The following is a 16,887-nucleotide window of genomic DNA, read 5'->3' on the forward strand; positions in this document are numbered from 1 at the left end:
TGCTATATGAACTTTTATCCAAGGAGGAGATATTATTGGTTTGCTCTCTTCATATAAAAAATGTTAATAACTTCAAATTCTCAATCATTGTCACCACCACAAAAAAATATGTAAACAATTTCAATGTCCATCCATATTGATTACCAGACCAGTTTTTAGAGAACATAATCCGCAGGGAAGAATAAGTAATCCTAACAAAGAATCATTGTTCAATATAGATATTCTACTTTCATCCCTCAATAAGGAATACCCTATTTTATGCAATTCCAATGAGTCTATAGAGAAGTAATCTCCACATCTGCATTGATAAAACAGTTCCAATGCTTCTCCGTCATCTTCAGCCATCATATCCTCTAAGCTTAAATCTTCTGCAACATCAACAGCCTAGACATCACGCCTTGAACTTCGAAGCTCATTATCATAAAATAAACAAGAGCTTGAATCGCCAAGAACTTCCCACGCCTTTTGTACTTTGAGAAATCTATCTCCACTAGTTTGATTGCTGCCGGATGCATCAGAAGATTTCAATAGCTTATCAGGATGTAAGCTGAGTATGGCGGAGCAGTAACTAGCACAGATTTCTTCATAACTTGAATCTTCCTTGACGTTGAGAACCTCATAATGCGTTTCATAAATGACATTCTTGTCTAGAAGCATTGTTACTTGTTAGACGTTAATTTTTACTCAAAAAGGCAAGGTTCTCTGCATTCAAGAGAGAAACATCACCAACAAGGAAAATGACATATTATTATCATTATCATGTATAAAAAACTACTGTAATTACAATACGACTGCTCAAACCATATCAAATGAATTCTTTGGTTTGGAATTCTTTCTTATGCATCATTTCCGACTTCCCTGAACTTCAAAACATGTATTCGATCAACCTGAATTCCTGGCATTCCAAATGCTGGTCTGTTCTTCCATTCCTGAGGAATTGAAGTTGCCGATGTGACATCCAAATTCCAAATAGCCCATAAATTATTTTCAATAACAAAAACAATTGGCGATTTCCATGAAGCTTCCATGTTAAGGCATTTTTAGAACTGTCCATTATTACAAGTTCTAGCTTCGACAAACACTAATGTCACATGAGCAGAATCTGCCTATTTCAGCCACTAGCCAACTACCACTATACTTACAGGAGAATGCTGCACGGCTTCTCCAGGAGTCCAGTACCCACGGGAACACATTCACTGATGCAAGTAGGCCCAACAATCAAATTACGCTAGTCAAGAAGACAAGAACATCTGCCTTGAGCCACATTGTCCTCTGCAGCATCTTGTAGCATTTCCAAAGTGCTCACTCCTCATGTTGCATGTTGGGGCACCCTTACTGAGGACAGCTTGTCCTAAGACGTCCAAATGTCTCCCTCTCATGAATCTGAAATTGCCTTTGCTGAGCTGAAGGCCATAAATCTGAAATTGCCTTTGTTGAGATGAAGGCCATCAAGCTGACTACATTTTGTTCTGGTTCATGCATCTTTGCAATTAAATAATAAGCGTGTCTGCACTCCACAGATAGAGTTTAAACCCATTTTCAACTAAAAATGAAGCTGGTCCAACATGGGGGACAAAAACCTGCATTAAGATGCTCTTGGATTGGCTCGTATCTTCCTAATTAAGTAGTTCTCCAAACCAATGCCAGCATCCACTATTCTAGTATGACCTGTTATTTCAATCTTGAGAACTTGCTCCAAAACATCTCTGCACCTCACACCATCGTCCACATCACATATTAAAGGTATTATGATCGCCCAGGTATCCATATGAGAAGCTTCCCCATGCTCAAGCGATTTGGTTAGAACTCCACAAGCTTCCTTAATCTTACCAACATTGCAGAAACCCTTTACTAGGCCATGAATAACAGCAAAATGCGGAGAAAAACCTTTAGACAGCATCTCCTTCATATAGTTATTTGCCTCATCAAGCATTCCTTTGTCACATAACCCACCAACCAAAGTTCGATATGACACAACATTAGGCAAGCACCCATTGTTCTACATATCAATAATAACTTTACAAGCATCATGGGCGCGCCCTTCCCTGCAGAACCCCAATATAACAGTATTATAATGAACTATGTCAGGATTGCACCCTTTGATCTTCATCCTACAAAGAAGCTTGTAAGCTTCTCTAAGCTTCTTCTTCCTACACAAACTGTTCAACAAAGTGGTGTAAGTCAAAGAATCAGGAACAAACCCTTTGTTCAACATATCCTCAAACAAATCCATAGCTCCATTCACTTGACTCTTCCTACACATCGCTTGCATCAGAATCCGGTAACACTCGATATCAGGAACAATATCTCTCTTAAACATTTTGTTGAATAGGTGGTAGGCAATGCTTACATCTCCATTCAAACAGAAAGCCCGCATGAGAATATTGTAGGAGTGAGTATTGGGTGACACACCGTGCCTATGAGCATCCCTGAAGAGATCGAATGCAGGTCGAACAAAGTTGCGGTGGGATACAAGAATTGCAAGAATGCGGTTGAGGTGTTTGGGCAAAGGTTTGAAACCGTATTGAAGCATAGTGTAGAAGGTTTTGAGGGTCTTATCGGGTAAATCAGCTTCGCCATAGACTCTGATCAAGTAGGAGAACAGGGTAGGAGTGATTGGGTAGGATTCGGATTTGAGGCGGCGAACAAGGTCATCGACAAGGGAGAATTGCCTTGAGCGGCCCAATTTGAGGATGAGAATGAGGTAGGTAGAGTAAGAATGGCGAAAGTTGGGATGGCGAGAGGCGCATTCGAAGATTTCTTTGGCAAGAAGAGGGTCCGATTGGGAAGCTATGAGCTTTTGGACTCTAGATGGAGACTCAAATGGGAAATTGGAGCGAGAAGAATAGAAAGATTGTTGGTTTGGGTTTTTTGAAAAATTGAAGGAGATGATGCGGTGAGAAGACAGGGTGACTAGGGTTTTGGGGGAGCGGAGAAATGATCTGTGCAGACTCGGTGAGGTCATGGCGGTGGCTCAAGAAGGTGAGCTGGCGAGGGCAGGTCAATGCTAATTGTGGATTCGTGGTTAGTGTCCTTTGTTTCTGTTGAGGAGATATGGATATTGTGGGTGTTCGCAGCGCCGTTTGGTTTGGTTTTTAGGAAAAAAAAATCCGATCCAATTGTAAAAAAATTAATTGGTTTGGTTTTGTTTGGTTTGATTTTTTTAGGCCAACCAAACTGAATTGAAATTGATTGATTTGATTCGATTTTTCGATTTTTCACCAAGACCTTCATCAACTCCACCTTCTGTTCAAGAATGCTGTCACTTTACTATTATCAAACTGCAGAAATATCACAAAAAAATAAAATAAGAACAGAGAACACTAAACTAAAATTAGAACTGCACAAATTAAAATTAGAACAACACTAAAATTAAAACAGCATAATTTGAAATCTCAAACCACAAATTAAAATTAAATAATTGAAAAATAGCGACCACAAAAGTTAAGTTAAACGAGAGAACGTAAATAGGGTCGAAATAGTGTTTCTTTGACCTTGTTTAATAGAAGACTTTAACATTCAACAAAGCATGATTTGCTTTGATTAGTGTCACTAACAAATAACAACGTACTAACACAATCACAATTAAAAACATAGTTATCAAATCCAAACCAACAATCAATCCAGTTAGAGTGCTTGGTTAATGGGTTACTGATTCAACCGTTAGATAACTAGTTAAGCCAGCCATAATTAAATAATTATATATGATTTTATCTTTTTTCTCATAATAAGTTATTTTTATTTTATTGCTTTTAAAATTGAATACCACTGAACTACTTTAGATGTCTCCCTGATCAACAAAGTATAAACTAAAGAGTGCATATAAATGTTAACAAGATTTTTAAATCAATATTTTAGAGCCAGACAAAAAATACAACAGAGATCAGTTCATGAGACAACACAAAACTCCAATGCACATTTCAAGTATTTATTACTAAAAGGTTGTGAGAATCGAATCGGTCAAGTGACAGATTCAATGATTCAATAGTACAACCGAGATCGAACCATAGTTGAATCGATTTAATTAAATATACAATCAAATTATTAAAAATTTAATATATAATTTCAAATGTCCAAATTCTATTATGTCTAAACTAATAAAATTTAAAATTTTGTAATTTGACATAATAACTTATACGTATTTTATCATTAAAAATTCACAAAATAAAACATTTCTAAATAATTTCTAAGTTCTAATTAACTAATTAAGTAATCAGCAACAATACTTATCAATCAACAACAAAAATTTAGAATAAAAAAAATTTCAACGATAAAAAATATAAACTTACACAAAAACTCAAAACATCAGCAACTAAACTCACAACAAATTTCAACAGACTTCTAATAAGTATTCAACAAAAAAAACTGAGAATCCAAAAACAGAAAACTCAGCCTCCAAAGCCAGAAAATCAGAAAAATTAAGCAAAAAATCCAAACCAAGCATCCAAACTAAATTCAGAATAACATTAGTAACAACTCCAATTCAGAATACAAAATTAACAACAACCATTCAAATCAACCATCAACCCCAATTCAGAAAATTAGCAACGACAAAAATTGAAGCGTGCTTACCGGCGACAAAGGAGGAAGGAAAGTGAGCTCGGACAGAGAGAGAGAGGGCTTGATGACAAGGACAGAGAAGACGAGTTCAGGGCCGACGACGGAGACTGGCTTGATGACGACGATGGAAACTGCGACGCCAACAACTCCGAGCAGACCTTCTGGCGACGTCGAGGAGAAGAGGATCCAGGAGGCGAGGGCCGATCAGACCTTCGAGAGGCGACGACGTCGACCGCTGTCTGTCACCGCCGGCGGCGAAAGTGGTGGCGTTCTGATAGGGTTTAGCATGGGCAGGTGAATTGTGAGAGAGAGATAAGGGGGGCTTTCGTTGGTGAATTGTGACTTGCGAGAGAGAGAAGGCGTGTTCTGCTTTTGTTTTTTAGTAATTCAAAAAATCGAAAATAAAAGTGTGTTTGAAATACCTTTGAATAGAATTCTCAAACAAAAGAATTTTTTAGTTTGGAATACAATAAGCCGAAAACTCAGGTGAAGTTGACTATATCTGAGAATTTTTAGATAAAAATTTAGTCAAATCAATTAAATTATTTAACGGCTCTTATATATCAACTATACCTAAATTTTCACCATGCAATAAAGGTGTTATTTTCAATTTTTACGATAATTTTAGTTTTCACGTATTCAAAGTAAATCAGACAAAAAAAATTGATTTGCAATTCTAGCATTATTAAAGATTGAAATATTAAAATTATTCTTAATAAATAAATATAGATAAATAAAAAATTACACAAACAAAATAATAAAAAACCATTTCATTTATCAAATAATTATTTTAATTATGAATTTAAATTTAAAATAAAATTAAAATTTATTTTTAAAAAAATAGAATTATTTTTTTACTTTAATACTTTTCAAACACGAGGAATTGATTGGTTCAATCGGTTTGATAGATTTTTTTACCAATCTTTTTTTTGTCAGGTGATTTTTTTTGTCTCACAAGAGACCCATTCACACTTTTTAATTTTAACATGAAGATTAGAATGGAATAGAACTCCGTTATGGAGACGTGTGGTGTCAGTGATGGAGTAATCGGATGGTGCAAGTTGGAGATAACTTATCGGACGGTCCAATTTTCTGGTGACAAAACAGACAATTCGAATTGTTTCTCTCCAGCCACATGTCGCATGCGCGTTGCTTCCCACAAAAAGGTGCCCCTTTAACCCAACACACTCACTTTACTACATTTACACCCACCTTCCGAGTCACTTTCACCTTCATCTTCACCCAATAGCCATTCTCTCTTCTTCTTCCTCCTTGAACAAGTTCTGCTTCATCTACTTCATTGAAAAAAAAAATAAAATGCCAAAGAAACAAAAATCTAGAGATGTTGATCGTCCTAAACTTCATGTTATAAAATATCTCAGCCATTCTGATTATATAAGTTTATTTATTAAATTTTTTTATATTTCAAAATTATAATTATTATTCTTAGAAATTTAATTATAATTGTTGTTGTTAGAAGCTGAACTGAAGAATATATATGTGACAGAATTATTATTATTATTGATAAAAATTTAGGAATATATGTTTAAATAATAGTTAGAAATACGTATGTTTAAATGTAGTTAATTCTTGTTTAGAATTTTTTGTAATAATTTTAGAAATTATAATTAATTAGTTAACTGTTATAATTAATTTTAGAAATTTAGAAATATATGTTTAAATAATAGTTAGAAATATGTATGTTTAAATGTAGTTAATGCTTGTTTAGAATTTTTTCTAATATAATAGATTAGTAATAAAAAATACTTGTTTATAATTTTTTGTAGTAATTTTAGAAATTATAATTAATTAGTTAACTATTATAATTAATTTTAGAAATTATAATTTTATAAATTATAGTAATTTTTCGTAACAATAAATAAACTAAATCGGTATATAATTTTTTTGGAATAATGTTGATAACTTCGATTAATAATTAAGATTTGTAAAATATAATATATTTGCTTTTTTGGTAATAATTATTTTTTTATTGTTAACTTTTTAATTGACATAAATATGTTATTATAGTTGAGGTTTTAATATTATTACAGTGGAATATTATTAGTTAGATAAAAATTGGAAGTATCTATTAGTTATTATTATTTGTAGTAAGTTAGCAATAATCTCTAAGATTATTAATTAAATTTAGAAGTTAAAATATTATTACTTAATAAATTTGATTCAGTAAAATTATTTGTTTTAATTAGATTTAGTAAAATTATCTATGATAGTTGTGGAATTTTAATTAATATTTCTTGTTTAGTTAATTGTGAAATTTTTTCAATAATGATAGTTAATTAAGAGTAATTCTTCACATACAAGTGATTTTCCATACAAGTCATACAAGTCATTTATATTCACGCCGTTTCACGTTTTTTTTTGTGTCTCTTTTTCTTCTTCTTCTTTCTCCGTGCTTCCTCTTCCTCTTCCTCTTCTTCTTCCTCTTCCTCTTCTTCTTCTTCTTCTTCTTCTTTCTCTGTGTCTCTTTTTCTTCTCTTCCTCCCTCTTTTTTTATTGAAATTTTTTCTCCTCTTTTCGTTTTCTCTTTCTCCTTCATCAAAATCACCAGAAAAAACGAAGAAACATTATTCAAAGTACGTTTCTTGCCTTCTCTTTCTCCTTCTTCTTCTTCTTGCTACACGTTCTTCTTCCTCTTCCTGTTCTTCTTCATTTACGTATTTTCTCTTTGTTTTCTTTCTTCGTTATTCTCGGTTTCCATTGTTTTTTGACATCAAGCTCTGAAATCGTTTTTGAAGAAGAAGAAGCAGCAGCAGATGAGGAGGAAAAAGAAAGAGAGTTCTGAATTATGCATAAGGTGTATTTCTTAAATTCTTTGGGTGTATTTCTATAATTCTTTGGGTGTATTGATTTCAAGAAGAAATATACTGTCTCTCCCTATATTGGGTGTATTTCTTAAATCCTTTGGGTGTATTTCTGTAATCGTTTGGTTTATTTATGTAACTGTTTGGGTGTATTTCTGTAATCCTTTGGATGTATTTCTATAATCGTTTGGGTGTATTTTTGTAATCGTTCGGGTGTATTTCTGAAGTTCCATCATCTTCAAAACAATTTCAAAGCTTGATTTCAGAAATCACGAAAATCGAAAAAAACAGAAGGAGATCGAAGGCAAAGAGAGAACGCTTTTCCATACAAATCATATAAGTCATTTATATTCACGCTTCTGCTTCTTCTTCTGTAACGCGCGTGTTAGGCCCACTGTAACGCGCGTTTCTTCTTCTTCTGTAACGCGCGTGTTAGGCCAAACTTGTAAGACTTGTAAACAAAAATGACTTGTATGTGTAGCACTCCTCTAATTTAATTGATAGGTTAACACAGTAATTACTAAATTTAGTAATTAACAAAAAATTTAGCATGAGATTAATAAATTAGTTGCTATAGTTAGAAAATTATTATATTTTAGTAGTAAATTAGTAATTGTTAATGATTTGACCAATAATTTGTTATGTTTTTGTAGAGTTTATGGATGTTGACATGTTATCACCATGTCCCTTCGGATCGGTACAATGATAGGGTAGAGGAGCATTTACGATCTATTGGTTTTTATCATGTGTCCAAGATTGGAGTAGTCCAATGTCAGAAAACACTGGTAAATGCTCTAGTTGAAAGGTGGCACCCAGACACACATACCTTTTACCTTCCGGTTGGTGAATGTACTGTGACGCTGGAAGACGTGGCTATAATTTTTGGTCTTCCGACGAATGGTCTTCCAGTCACAGGGATGACTCTAAGTAGTTTTGAAGTCTTAGAGGCGGAGTGTTTGCACCAATTTGGGGTTGCACTGAGAAAGTCGGACTGTAGAGGAAGCTGCATAAAACTGACGTGGCTTCGAGATTTAAAAGAACGTTTACAGTTGACTGATGAAAACAGTATACTGAGGTACGTGAAGTGCCACATTATGTTGTTGATCGGTACGATCTTGTTTGGAAACTCCGGAGCATACATGGCTTCCAAATCCAAAACTCACATGAAAGATGACTCCTCAAACGGCACTTCGTTTGCGAGTGCATTTGCCACGTCTGTCACATTTGGAGCCATAGTGCCGTCACCTTGATCTTCATCTCCGTTTGGACTAACAACTTTGTAATTGCTTTCGAACTCTTCCTCACTGTCACTATTGTAATCTTCCCGTACAATATTTCGGTCGGCCTCAGATTGTTCAAATTCAATGTACAACTCGATGAACGAGATTTGAGCACGACTTTCAATATACATTGAAAACATCTCTTGCATACTCGCTTCGTCCGTTATATATTTAGTTTGAAATTGAACGAATTCACCAAATACTGGTATGTGATATCTATATAAAATACATGATATTTTTCTTGACATCTCAGAATCTATTTTCTCACAAATCATACCTTTGAGCTCTTCAAATGAGATTGTGAAAGGAATAACAACATCTAACGGATCTTCACAAATAAATTTTACTCCTTCAGATGTTTGTAATAAAATCTGACCAAAATAATACACTTTTAAAAGAACTCTATCATCCATTTCTTTCACTCACCTAAACAGAAACAGAAACTTTACTATCAATTTTTTTTCTTCATACCAAAGAAGAGAGATACGGGAGCATAAGAAAGAAGAAGAACAAGCCGAAGAAGAAGAAGAGGGATCTGATAAGTAGTTTACGCGTTACACACACATATATTTATAAATCGGACCAGCGATTAGTTTAAGCTCATTCAAAAAAAATATAATAATCAATTCGGACCTTCCGATTTGATTTTCGGAAAATTAAAAAAAAAATTAATACATATAGAAGACGGATGGTCCGATTAGCTTCTATCAAAATTCAAATCTTCCCTCCATGCAAAACGGATCGTCTGATTTGTGAACAAAATTTTTCACCCAAAAAAATCAAATGGTCCAATTTCTTCATACCAAAACTCAGAAAAAGCTCTCCCACATATTTGCCTAGCACTTCCAAAATCCATAACAAAACATAACACATGCATAACTTCCATAACCAAAAAAATGACTCACCAATTCACACTAAACTTAATTGAATAGATCGGTCCAATTCAATTTTCAGAAGATTATGAAAATCTTTGCGGAGTTTATTACGAAAAAACGTGTTCATCACTTCACCCAATCATATAAAGCATATTGCAATGACATTTATTGAAAGATGAAAAATAAAGTCCGACAACAAATCAGGCAAATAATTTCAACTTTGTCGTTCTTCAAGCGTGATCAATAATCACTGAAGAATAAATCTCCTTAATCACAATCATATACCAAAATCGCTCAGAAAAACTTTGCCAAAATTTGAAATTTAAAAAATTTAAAGGAAATAATTGATTAATCGAATATGAAGGTATCATAAAAGTAGAAATAACGTAATATTATTGTCACTTCGTAGCAATCATTTAGGTAGCGTTTGGTAGAGAGATAGAGACTGAAAGACTGAGACTGAGAGACAGAGACTAAGAGACAGAGACTGAAATAAATTTTAGTATTCTATTTGGTGCAAAGTGAGAGACAGAAATTGAAACAAGAATAAAACTCTAATTTAATTTGCACAAAGTGTAAAATTGGAATTAATTAATTGAAATGAGGGTATTTTAGATATAAAATGTTATTAAAATTTTAGTCTCCGTCTCTAAAAATTTCAGTCCATTGTGTCCCTACTTTTTGGAAGTACTGAAATACTGAAATTTTAAAGACAGAGACAGAAATTTTAGTACTAGTCTCTGAACCAACAAACATGATACTATGTCTCAGTCTCCCAGTCTCTGTCCCAGTACGTCAAAACAAACGCTACCTTAATATTGTCTTGTTGAATCATTAGATACTTCTGTTTTTTTTCATTTATTAAAAAAAATTAATGCAATTTCAGCCTGCACACCATCTTAAGTTTGCAACTATAAATGGCCACCCATCGAATACAAAAACATCAATATATATATATATATATATATATATATATATATATATATATATATATATAAATGAATTTGAACACTACACCTTGATCTGTGCTGGCATGTTTTAACACAACATATACTCTAACAGATATCTAGTGTAGATTACAACTCAGTAGCCTGTAGAAGGAATGTGCTTCCACGTCACTGGCACTGCTCCCTTGTAAATATTTATATGTACACAGACAGAATGCAAGTCATACATGAGTTATGTATGGAGTATGGACTAACCACCATGAACTGAACTAGCATTCATTGAAAGAGAATGAACTGTCCTCAGTGCTATACATAGAGTTATCACTTAAACTAAAGTTTAGTCGCTCTTGATTCCATTTTACAATCTCTCTAGCATATTTAAGTACTGCATCAACTTAACTGCTATGTGATGGGACGCTAGCTGAGCAAGAGAAGAGTTATTGTTAATGCTGTTTTTGTTGTTGCCGGAACATTGACGGCTAATTACAGGGTGAAAATCAGCGAACCATTTGCACCGAGTTGGTGGAACTTGTTTTATTTTCTCCTCAAACTGATCTAGTTTGTTTAGTATCAGCAGGAAGTCCATTTTCTCAAAAGTTGGATGAGTAACAATGGTTTCAAAAAGCTTCCTGCTTGATAACATCTTGTTAGTGATGCAACCATTTCCTTCCGCAGAAAATTGATCGTAGTCACTCAAGGCAACAGAGAAGACGACCATGCCAACATCCTCTAACATCTCTAGCCACTTGCAATTTTCTCCTATTCCTCTTGCATGCGCTGTAATTAGTTGATACCTGTAAACCAAACAATGAATGAAAAGCACACTACAGATCAGAAAGCTTTCATATCCGCTCTGCACATGTCATTCTTTCCACTAAAAAACTTTTCATTTATGAGGGCATATTTAAGTTCATAAAAGTAACATTTTTCAGATGTTTAAAGGTAGTTTTCCAAACATATGAATGCATCATTCTTGGAAACATATGTCAACTTTTACACGATAAACCTGACTGTTGTATTTTGATAGCATGCCTCTGTGATCTAAGCATCAATGAAGTAAAAGAAAAAACCGTTCACCAGATGTCATTTGACTATAAATACATTCATGTTGGTTGAAAGAACCTCCATTTTGTTTGATAAACATAACAACAGCAATAGCAGAGAACCAGAGCATAACACAATCACTTTCCGATGCATTTATGATGGGGATAAACTTTCCATCAACTTCATAGACACCCTACTCCTACAGTAGGTACGCTGTATTATGCTAAAACATGATAATAGCAATAACAGAACATTTCTCACATATCATAATTGGCAACTAGTTAGCCACAAAACTTTTGGCTTACCTAGCAAAAGAATCATGTAAACTGATGGTATCAACAGTTTCCTCAGGAGTTGATGTGGGAAATGAGAACTCCACACAAGCCAGTCCATTGGATGAAGTAACTCCTTCAGCATAGAGAATATCTAAATCTGATGGCTCATAATCAGCCCTCAATATCTCAACAACCTTAACAAAGATTTTACATGTCATAAACATTGTCCTTGGGCAGCACAAGATTCTCAAGCCACTCATCAAGCAATAATTTTCAAAAGAAAAGTAAAGAAATATATGCAATAATTATAATAATAGATAGAAATATGGCGCAAGAACTTCATAGACACTCCTGATGAAAAAATATTCGCTTAAAAGTAGAATAAGTTTATTGGTTTGGCATCATATAGATTATTTAGCTAGCATAACTAAAAGCATAAAAGAAAGGGGTTGACAACCAGCCAAATAATTGACCTGAGAAAGTATAAAGCATATGCTAGGCTCATATAAACTCTCTATATGGAACTTAAATGCTTTCTATAGCACAACCGTCACTTCCCTTGATTAAGGTTCTCTATAATAGAATGTTCTAAATGCAGTAACCAAAACCTTTGATTAGAATTAACCTAAGCAACAAGTAAAAATCATTATCCCTACCCTCCATCAGTTTGCTCATTTTTTATTTGCACAGGGTCCTAATTGATCAAAGATAAATCTGTTTGATATAATAGATAGAATTTCCTAAACTACCAGAATCAGACAAGATATTTATATATTCAAATAAATAATAATTACTCTTTGGAACAAAATAAACATTACAAAAAGATTATGTTGTGAAAAGTTATTGACATTTTGAGATTTCTTATACCCAGAATTTTAACACAATATCATCCATAAGAAATTCTTGCCTAAGCACAAATTTACCAGCCTGGAGTTCTTAAAGAGTGCCTTAATTAGCTGTTCCCTTTCATACATATCATAGAGTTAAATATTTATTTATCCTACTCAATAGAGGACTCCAGTATTTAGTCACAAAATCCACCCATGTCTTTCTTAAAGTTCTCTCACTGCCACCAACTCAAAAGACATCCTGCTCTTAGCATTTTCATCCATATGCAAGCAATTATATAAATATGTAAATGTCAGCCATACGATCATATGGAATCAAAGTGTCAAGAGCACATGTACACGAAAAAAACAAAAAAAACAAAAAAATGAGCTCATACCCGCTCTAAGAAATAACTAGCAACACTTGGTAGCATTTCTATTTCTCTTCTTCTTTTGTAGGTAGCCTTAATGGCTGCACTACTCCACATCTCCTCAATCAATGGTGCATATTCACGAGTAGCTGCAGGAAAGATGGTATCAAGTTTGCCCGAAGCCATAGTTCTCAGCAGCCAATCAGAGAAAGCTTTTAGCCTTGTGCCAATGGAATAGATTGTCTTGTTGTTTGAACTGACTCCTGTTGTTAACCACAATGGAATCATCCAATCTTTAGTACAAATGGACAAGCAAAATTTGATACTTCTCTGCTTGTTATACAGTATTTCCTTTTTACAATTCTAAATTTAATTTGAGCAGCATCCCATAGTAAAGTCCTATGTGTGTGTGTGTGTGACAATTTTCAATGTTCAGTCTACAGTTGTCACTTTGGATGGAACAAGGTAAGATATAACTATTTCATTTTAGTACACACTAAAAGTTGTGACCCATAATGGCACTTGAAGACATTTTAGACACTAATAATACACACCAATTCTGCACATATACAAGCTTGCTGCAAACCATTTTAATAGGGCTGAAGAAGGATTGAGTTGAAGCAAAACAGAAAGAATGTGAAGTTGAGATAATTGACAGAATTGAAGATTTTGTATATTGAATTGAATATGGGTTTTCAGCATATGACCTAGAACATTATGATGAGTTTATATACAATTAGAGGTTACACACTCCACACGCATATAGTCTTGCATAACTTAAGTAACTACCAATTGCTCAAAACAGAATTGATAACAGATTGAAAACAGAATTATGGAATTGGTAAGCCTCAGTTGCTTGTCTGTGAAGGAAGTCTCTAAGCTTCATTACATTTGGATGACCAACTAGATGGTGACCATTTGATGCATATTAAACCATGTCTATGGTGCTTTAGAAGGAAGAAAGCTAGGCCAAGTAGTCAATTTAGTAGAAGAAAAAGGAGAAATTGAACTCATACCTGTAGAATCAAGTACATCAGATTGTCTTTTCTTCTTCATATTCCACAGACTTTCTTCCTCAAAACGCTCACGACCTTCAAGTAGTAAACCAATATAGGAATATACGTTCGTTTGAATGGTCAACTTTATACTTTCACGTTCTTCTTTTGAGAAAGGGATGTCTTTGTAAAGTATCTTGGCCTGCCATAACCATTTACAATTCTCTAACTATATTTATTTCTTAGCTTTTAGCAACAGATATCTTATTCGAGAAAGAATCAGTACAAAGTAGGAAACTGTTGCCCAATCAACTACACTACAACATATCACAAAAAGAATTATGACTAAGTTTGTATTTATGTTTAAACTTTAGACTACTACTCCCAAAAGCATTTCACATGTCAGTTTTATAAGTTACATGAATTATCATTTTGTTGAGCACACTTACCACCCACATTTGTCCAACATAATCTTCCCAACTAGTAACTAACAAATGAAAAATCACCTGCTTAAAAATAGCACTTGTTCCAGATCCACCATAGCCAACTAAGAGGAGCTTCTGAACTATTCCATGCTCAAGGTAATCAGGAACTCTTTTGCTAACTGGACTGGAGGTTCGTTCCCCACACAAAATTAAACATTTAGAAGGAATTGGCAGGGACAGTAAAGCACATACAAGCTTCGTTCCAGACTATACAAGCAACAGAATACTGTGTTATAATGAAAGAAAACAAACAAAATAAGACAAATAGTCTTCACAAAACAAAAAATAAATAAAGAAATAAAGAAAAAAAAGGAACATCACCTTTCCCCATATATTCTCTCTTATATTTTTCTGTCCCTCTTCTTGGTATGAACCATCCTCATTAACCCAAAAATGTGGGTTACCAGCGCATTGAACTCCTGCCAACTGCCAAACAACAACAATTTTGTTTAACAACGAACAAGTTATTAGGAGTTTAAGGCACATCCTTCTAAATTCCTTCAAAAAATATTTTCCTTTCATATAATTATGGAATATAATTTCAACCTGCAACATTCGGAGCTTGACTTTTGTTATTTCGCTGCCATTGATGTAAACCTGCGTGTTCCCATTGCTAGCATCCGGCTTGATTGGACCCCCAACATTCAGATGGGGACTGATAATTCTGCAAGGCTTCTGTCCTTCCTGTGAAATTCACAGAAAACAATCATGATCCACAACAAATCACAAGCAGTTAACCAATAATCAATGATACAAATGCATATAAAAAAACAGAACAAACATACCTCTCCCCAAAGACCAGATACTTTATCATACCAATAACTCCCCGGCTTAAGCTTCTTCGGAGGAGCAGCGCAGTTCTGCAACGTAACCAGTTCCTCAAACGAAAGTGGCCTCCCATTGACACAAATATACTCCGGAGGAAGTTGATTCACCTCACAAAACCTCTCAGCCTTCATTATCTGCCGAACCTCCAACTCATTAAGCAACCTCCTGAAAATCCTAGAGCACTTCCCTAAAACTCTCTCTTTTAGACTCATCAATTGGATACCCAATACAATCAACACACTTTCTTCCTTCAGGCATTGAACCCATAGCATCAAGCACGCAATTCCCACAATACTTTGCAGAACAAACCAGACACACCTCTTTCTCCGTGAACCTGCTACCCTTGAAACACCGGTAGCACAAACCTTTGTTTCCATTAGTCACAGGAGCCGGCTTAACCGGTTCACATTCATCGACCAAAGCTTCATTACGATTACCATCACCATCAACATCATCATTATCTGAATCATTATTAACAGTGAAAGTAAGAATAGGTGCACGTTTAACATCACACGCATATTCACGTTCGTCGTTAAAATCTGCATTCTTTGCAGATGAATGACTAGACGATTCGAAATCCAAACTCAATAAGGAATCGGTGAATGCCCAATTTGAATAGTTGAAATCTGAACTCTCCTTCACGCCATGCAAGTTTCTCAACTCGTGCGATTGTTCCTCGCTGCTGAACTCGCCCGCGTCGTTGCTCCGACCGGCGCCGTCTTCGAAGACGATCACAGAGGTCGGAGACACGGTGGTATTGCCGTCGCCGGAACCGACATTGCTGCTTCGGTTGAAAGCTCTCATGGAAGCAGGAGAAGACGCTGGTCCTGTGCCGTGCGGTTTGAGCTCCTTGGAGAATCTCGTGCTGCAGTTCGCCGGCGCCGGCATCGGATGCGCCATCGGAATAGACATGTCGACGCTTAGCGACACAGCCCGGGGAATATCGAGCCAAGATTGATGAACGTAACGGAACCGTCAACATGGAAAATAAAAAATGGAAGCTCTTCAAGCAGGTTCGAACCAAAACCACAAATTAACATTTCAAAATAAAGGGAAAAAGTGTGAGTTTTCTTTCTTTCTTTCTTGCTTTCTTTATTTCTAAACCAAAAAAAAAAAAGGTCGCCTAGGAGTTTGGAATCTGATGTAAACAAAGAAAAAGAACACCGACTGTCGAGTAAGAAGAAAGGTGATGAGTGAAAGTGAGAATGAGATTTTCTCGAAAACGCGGAGCAGCAGTGTAAAGTATGTTTGTATATGGCATCATATATATACACACTGGGTGTGAAGCCGTGAAGGCTAAGGTGACTAGATGAGGCTCGAGGATTTGGGGTCAGCAATGAACCTGGCTCCGTTTGACTTGCTAGTTGCTACTGCAAGTGGTGACAAGTTTTTAGCACTTGAAAACTAAAAATAAGGAAAACACTATCGAATCAAAAGTCAATATTGTTTTAGGATAAACTGTCATTTTAACGGCTCTGATTTGGATGGTCCAAATTCCAAAACATATCAGACTTTTACTCGTCTGGTTACAAAAAATAAAATTTTTTATTATTTATTATTCATTATTCAAACTTTCAA

The 16,887-nt window shown here is 34.9% G+C and overlaps 2 protein-coding genes and 2 pseudogenes across 3 annotated transcripts; all 4 read right to left on the reverse strand.

Moving 5' to 3' along the window:
• Positions 1–105: 105 nt before the first annotated feature.
• LOC107621100 (diphthamide biosynthesis protein 4-like) lies at positions 106–657 on the reverse strand (annotated as a pseudogene).
• Positions 658–677: 20 nt separating this feature from the next.
• On the reverse strand, positions 678–4,986 carry LOC107621517 (pentatricopeptide repeat-containing protein At4g01400, mitochondrial-like). The gene is made up of 2 exons (XM_088483000.1): positions 4,573–4,986; positions 678–3,281 (listed from the first exon to the last, which is right to left on the reverse strand). The coding sequence occupies exon 2, from the start codon at positions 2,963–2,965 to the stop codon at positions 2,000–2,002; it is 966 nt and encodes a 321-aa protein (XP_088339126.1). The 5' UTR covers positions 2,966–3,281; positions 4,573–4,986; the 3' UTR covers positions 678–1,999.
• Positions 4,987–8,541: 3,555 nt separating this feature from the next.
• Positions 8,542–9,075, reverse strand: LOC148581717 (uncharacterized). The gene has a single exon (XM_088493305.1). It carries the CDS (start codon positions 9,073–9,075, stop codon positions 8,542–8,544), a length of 534 nt encoding a protein of 177 aa, XP_088349431.1.
• A 1,491-nt stretch (positions 9,076–10,566) lies between these two features.
• LOC107621099 (extra-large guanine nucleotide-binding protein 1-like) lies at positions 10,567–16,354 on the reverse strand (annotated as a pseudogene). Its single transcript, XR_015880383.1, has 8 exons — positions 15,267–16,354; positions 15,028–15,165; positions 14,803–14,907; positions 14,503–14,688; positions 14,018–14,198; positions 13,029–13,264; positions 11,834–11,997; positions 10,567–11,278 (listed from the first exon to the last, which is right to left on the reverse strand). The product of XR_015880383.1 is annotated as an extra-large guanine nucleotide-binding protein 1-like (transcript).
• Positions 16,355–16,887: the final 533 nt, after the last annotated feature.

Source organism: Arachis ipaensis, chromosome B10 (genome assembly GCF_059453495.1).
Source record: "Arachis ipaensis isolate K30076 ecotype BB chromosome B10, ASM5945349v1, whole genome shotgun sequence".
Taxonomy (NCBI): domain Eukaryota; kingdom Viridiplantae; phylum Streptophyta; class Magnoliopsida; order Fabales; family Fabaceae; genus Arachis; species Arachis ipaensis.

What these genes read in the sequence shown, in the direction of transcription:
- LOC107621517 (XM_088483000.1), bottom strand. Translation starts at nt 2,965, where the DNA reads ATGACCTCACCGAGTCTGCACAGATCATTTCTCCGCTCCCCCAAAACC.
- LOC148581717 (XM_088493305.1), bottom strand. Translation starts at nt 9,075, where the DNA reads ATGGATGATAGAGTTCTTTTAAAAGTGTATTATTTTGGTCAGATTTTA.